General features: G+C 35.3%; 2 protein-coding genes across 2 annotated transcripts in view; one reads left to right on the plus strand and one right to left on the minus strand.

Moving 5' to 3' along the window:
* Positions 1 to 6,118, plus strand: part of LOC134795819 (annexin B9-like) — a 122,761-nt gene that overhangs the window by 72,445 nt on the left and 44,198 nt on the right. The window lies entirely within an intron of this gene.
* LOC134794333 (PF03932 family protein CutC) lies at positions 2,732 to 4,123 on the minus strand. Its single transcript, XM_063766163.1, has 4 exons — positions 3,991 to 4,123; positions 3,621 to 3,764; positions 3,421 to 3,492; positions 2,732 to 3,341 (listed from the first exon to the last, which is right to left on the minus strand). The coding sequence occupies exons 1-4, from the start codon at positions 3,991 to 3,993 to the stop codon at positions 2,733 to 2,735; spliced, it is 828 nt and encodes a 275-aa protein (XP_063622233.1). The 5' UTR covers positions 3,994 to 4,123; the 3' UTR covers position 2,732.

The raw sequence follows: 6,118 nt of genomic DNA on the forward strand, positions 1-6,118 counted from the left end.
CATTAAAAAAAAAACAAAAACTGAAATAAAATAAAAAATATATACATCGAACTTGCACATGAAATTACACAAAAATCAGTTGAGATCGACCTGTAGAGGAAAACACCAGCCCACCAACATACGATAACGATCAAACGGTCAATTATATGAACAAAAGTTTTCGTATGCACTCTGAATAGGTATTTAAGAAGGCCCACTTGCACACCTGCGGTTAAACCTGGAGTTACCATGGTTACCAGTTCAATTGGCACTGGATTGACGGTTAAACTGCTTAACTGCTTAACTGGTTAGTGGGATGGTGCAAGTGGGCCTTAGTAAAATAAACATAAAACATATGGTAAATATTGACTATTGATTTCTTTTTTTTCTGTTTTTCTTTCACTAATAAAGTGCCGACTAATCGGCCATTTTTGCCAACTAGTCGCCGACTAATCGCGGACTACAAATGTGGCCGGATAGTCGGCTTTCCCGACTAGTCGGTACATCCCTAATTTTAACCACGCATTTCTGAGGTCAAAAGAAGGAAAAAATGTAATATGAGTTTAGGTTAGTGTCCGACCGAAACATGTTTTTTTGCCGAAACCGAAACCGAATGTTCGGCTTTGGCTCTAATTTCGGCCGAAACCGAAACCGAAACTTTTGAAGACTTGTTAAAATCGTTGAAAAAAAATCATAAAACCGCTTTTAAACTCATATTAAGAGGCTGTCAACACCCAATGTCCTTGAAATTGATGTTACTTACGGGCTCCCCCACGCCAATGACCTTCGATCTGAATCCCTTAGCTTTCTTATGTTTTTGTAGCTTATCATATTAACAGCAACGGCCTTAAGCAACATAGTATTCCATAGGTATTTACTTCAAAGTTCATTGTCTTCGAGATATTTGGCATCAAAGTTGAACAATTTTAGGCCAAAAGACTGGTTTTCTGGCCATAACTTTTGTGTTAATTCGTTTAAAATTAAAACGCACGTTTTACGACACGTCAAAGACGAACCCAAATATGTAGATATCGTACATGTAAGCTTCCTTCAGAGCAATCTAGATACGAAAAAGTGTATTTTTAGACAATGTTTAAAAAAATCATAAAATAAAAAAATAAGTATGAAGTTTTTTCAAAATCCGGTAGACAAAAATGGAGACAAAAGATTGAACAACCGATAGCCGTTTGTCTTATAAATCTATCTGTAGTGCAAAAGTAGGAGATACGATTCAAAACTTGTCAAAATTCGATGAAACTATTTGTTTTAGTAAAGCAAAAAAATATATATACCTATGTATGTATGGGGAAGACAAACAAATTATAGCCAGCCTTTTATGAATGTAGTATGATACCTTTGGGTATGGTGCTTTACCCACGCTAGCGTCCCCTTCCCTCCTCCTGCCGCAACCCCCCCCCCCCCCCCTTTTTGTATGTAATTTGTTCCGGTTGACGGTTTTTATTAATTTTTGAGAAAAGTATTAGAATTAGGAATAAAGTGTCAAGGTAAGAAATAATCCTTAATAAATTCTAAACAAAAAAGGTTATATGCTACTTTTTGGTAAGACTCACCATATTCATGTATAAATCTGAAATAAATCTTATACGGAGAATAAGCTTGCAAGGTTATTCTCCGTGTAGGATTTCTTTCAGTACTATTACGTACTATGTTATATTGAACTTCAACAAGTTTTTCAACGGTTAAATTTTGTCGAACTTCATCTAGCCATAACATAAATATGGTGCGTCATATCAAAACAATGAATATAACCTTTATTGTTACGAATTTAATAGGGATTATTTCTTTCATTGACACTTTTTTCCTATATTGTATACTTTCCCCAAAAATCTCATTTACTCCGATAAAATTAGACAGTGTGCGCGTTTTAGGTATTGATAGCCTCTTAAGACTGCGTCGACCGTCCAGTGGCCCCATCATTAGTGGGATTGTGTTTTATAATTAACCGATTAATTTCTGTATACATAAATCAGTATATGTATTAATATTGTTGTCCTACTTGTTCCACAACTTTTGGCTTTTGTCACATAGTTTAGTTTCATAGAACGAAGTACCATTTCGTAAGTTTCGGCCCGGCCGAAAGGTTCGGCCGTTTTTTAGCCGAAACCGAAACTACGGCCGAAACATGATTTTTTGGCCGAAACTGGCCGAAACCGAAACCGAACCTTCGGTCGGACACTAGTTTAGGTTAATTTTAATATCGCCAAAAAATATTTTTTATTGTTTTTTTTTTTTTTTTGAATGTAAGTATATGTACATAAAAAGTAAATGTTATAGCTAAACTTGTCACTTAAAATGGATTTTTACTTTTTTTTCGTAAAACTTAGTTTTTGCAAAGTGTTACTTGTCATTTTTGACATTATCAATAAGGATATTTAGACTACGTCCCATAGTAGCAACATCGCCGTCAAAAAAGCGTTTTGCACTATGTAACAATAAAAACTTGTTTTTTTTTTATTGGTATTAACTATGAAACTATGCGAATTTCAAAAAAGTTCATAGGACATTTTTGTCTCTAAATATGATCAGGAATATGCTGTTAAAATTATTTGGTTTCCTCATGTTACACCGTGTATAAAACATATTTTTCTAAAATTTCAATATCATAGATGGGTCATGGTTTTAAAAGTTGTACATGTAGTGCAATACACTTTTTTTAGATTTGGGAATTTTGATCTTTAGTCACTTTCTATGAGGATTTGAGCATTAGTAAAAGGCAGATAAATACAAATCGTTTAGTGCTTCTGTATTTGTAAAAGCTCATTTCTTATTGCACATCTTAATCTAATAACACTATTTTTATCTGTGTAGTAAATTCTCTCAGGGCCTGCAGTTTCCATTCCCATGTTCAAAGTTTTGCCAATCTTGGCCGGTCTGGCAACTTTACATGAGCTATGAATTAACGGGCATCCAAGTTTCACATATTTTTTAACATTTTCTGTATTGATACCACCACCAGGCATGATATGGATTTTGTCATGGTAAAAGCCCATTATATCAGTTATTATTTGCAATGATTCAGGGTCCTCTACGGAAGGTCTCTGACCACTCGTAAGAACTCTGTCAAATCCGAGTTTGACAATTTTCTCAAGAGATATTAAAGTATTCTTGCACATATCAAAGGCTCGGTGAAAAGTTACTGGCAAAGGATTTGCCTTAGCGATAATTTTGGCACATGTAACAACATCAACTTCCTGTTCGCTGGTAAGTGCACCAAAGACAAACCTGTTTACACCCATGTTCTTCATTATGCCTAAGTCTAACAGCATTGTTTCTACTTCCTTTGGTGTGTAACAAAAATCGGAGCCTCCTCTACATCTGATCATTACATTCACACTTGGTTTCTGAAATAGATACTATCTCATTATGCTTCGGAAACTCAGTTTAAAAAAGAGCAAAAAAGGCATAAAAGGTTTTTTGTACCTCAGTTAACTCTGGGCATTTACAATCTGAGCATGTTTGATGTATAGGTGTCCCTGTACCTATATTCCGTACCTGAAATAGATAATAATTATAAAACACTATTGCCCTTTGCAAGTCCATATATTAAATACTTTTAAGTTTTAATATTGTTGAAACTGATACTAAACTAAGTAACGATTTTGTATCTTTGACATACATACCATGTATAATATTTGTTTCACCAGTCCAAGCGTAGGTGTAAGACCTCCTTCAGCAAGGGAGCTGCATACTTCAAGCTCTTCCGCACCTCCATGGATGGCATTGATGGCGGACTCCAAGCTGTCTATACACACTTCCAATTTCACCTGATAACAATGTTAACAAATTAATTTAGATAGCAATAAGCAGTCACTTTCACACCTACAGCAACAAAATAGTAAAGTAACCATAAGTAACTACAATTTTGGCAACCTAGCACACCTAGCAAAAGATAGCTTAAATAAGATAAGTATCAAGTGTTTCAAAATAATTACATTACTAAGCACAAATAGCACAATAACAATTGTAGGCAAGAACTAGCTACGTAACTACCATTTTCTAAGAAGCAACAGTAATCTATGTCATCTAAAGTGTACTAGAATTTTGATTTATATGCTTTTTAAATTTTTATTTTGAAAATGAAATTAATTCTAATTTATGTCAACCATAGAAGGTAATGTCAACCATATGAACCATAGATAGAAGGTAATGTCAACCATAGAAGGTAGGATCGTATAGAAGTGGTATACGCGTGCCTCCGTGAGGGACAAAACATACGCAAATGCGACACTGTGATTGGTCGAATTCATTCGTTGCCCACCATAATCCATACTAAAAGAATGGTGGGGAACAAATAAAATGTGAGACTGTGACAAGGACAAACAATAATAGCTCTTTCGCTGCTACTCCTACTGAAAGATACATAAGACTCATAGAGGAACAATAACATAGAGATGACACGGGGGAGGGGCCAAACGACCGAACGAGATGCACTAATGGATATTTCAGTAGGAGTAGCAGAGAAAGCGGTATTATTGCTTGTCCTTGTCAGAGTCTCACTTTTTGTTTGTTCCCCACCAAAAATTTAGTATGGTTAAATGGTGGGCAACAAATAACCCGACCGAATTACGTAGATTGTTTTTGGTATGTTGTCAGGAATGTGAAAACGTGTTTTTAATATTGTCGCTTTGCTTATGTTTTGTCCCTCACGGAGGCACGCGTATAGCTCATCTATGTAATACTAGGTCTATGATAAGACTAGAGTCAGTCCATGAAAAGTCTGCAGCGGATTTGATAGCCCACGCAGTGCACGTGTTATTATAAACGTCAAACTTCTATGAATTTATGACGTATAAATGACACTTGCACTGAGTGGGCTATCAAATCCGCTGCAAACTTTTCTTGGTCCGACTCTATCCTGTTCGGTCACTTCTCCCCACCCTCATGCCAGATCCAGTTTTAATACTAGATTCATGATGTCAACAGACAACAACTTCAAGGCCCCAACGTTTTCTGTTCACTTTGACGGCGCAGCAACTAATATCACTTCTCTCTCCTCGCTCTTTTAAAAATGCCATTTGTCAAAAAAGTACAACCATACTGTTGACAAGATGAACTTCAAATCCAAGTGTTGCCTTTTTTGGTGCATCCAGGCTGTGTACAGCTTGGCAAAAAAGAGTAGAAATTAAAAAGTGGCAACACTGTAGTGTCGTCCCGTTTTCTTATATAAATTGGTTTGAAAGGGACGAGACTACAGTGTTGCCACTTTTTAATTTCTACTCTTTTTTGCCAAGCTGTATATGTGCGTAAAAACGTGTATGTTGCTCTTTTAGGGATGTGAAAAGTCGATTTTAATCATATTATATATCGATAAACGCCTCAATATCTTCGTTAAACATAAACATAATTGAAATGCTAATGAATAATAAATATATTAGAATATAATAAAATAATTCAATTATTGCAGAACACATAAGTTAGTACGTATTTATGTATTTTAATTAAATATCTGAACTTTCCCTTCGTTCCCTGCTGGGGCGTGACGATGAAATTGTGATCTGATAACCACAATAAACAATAAAAGCGTTTTTGTTCATTTTAGGTATCGTTAAACCTTTGAAGTAAAATTAACATTGCAAGAAATGTCGATAATTTATCGATATGACTTTATTGACATGGCTACAGTAAGGTGGTGTTCAATTGTTAATCGTACACTAAACAAAAGTGGCAACAGTGACAGCTCGCTGAGACGGGATCTCTATATATTAAATCTATGGGCATGAACCAGCCAAGGGCCCAACGTTTTCTGTTCTCTTTCACGGCGCAGCAACTAGTATCATTTCTCTCTCATCGCTCTTTTAAAAATGCCGTTTGTCAAAAAAGGACAACCATACTGTTGACAAGATGGACTTCAATTCAAGTGTTGCCTTTTTTGATGCGCCCAGGCTGTGTATGTGTGCGTAAAAGCGTATATGTATGCTCTTTTAGGGATGTGAAAAGTCGATTTTAATCATGTTATATATCGATAAACGCTACACAGCGGAACGAAATTGCGATTAATTGAAGCTTCAATATCTTCGTTAAACATGAACATAATTGAAATGCTAATGGATAATGAATATATTATAATGTAATAAAATAATTCCATTATATATTTTGTAATAATATGTATGCTAGTTTT

The sequence above is a fragment of the Cydia splendana genome, chromosome 1, assembly GCF_910591565.1.
Source record: "Cydia splendana chromosome 1, ilCydSple1.2, whole genome shotgun sequence".
Classification (NCBI taxonomy): Eukaryota; Metazoa; Arthropoda; class Insecta; order Lepidoptera; family Tortricidae; genus Cydia; species Cydia splendana.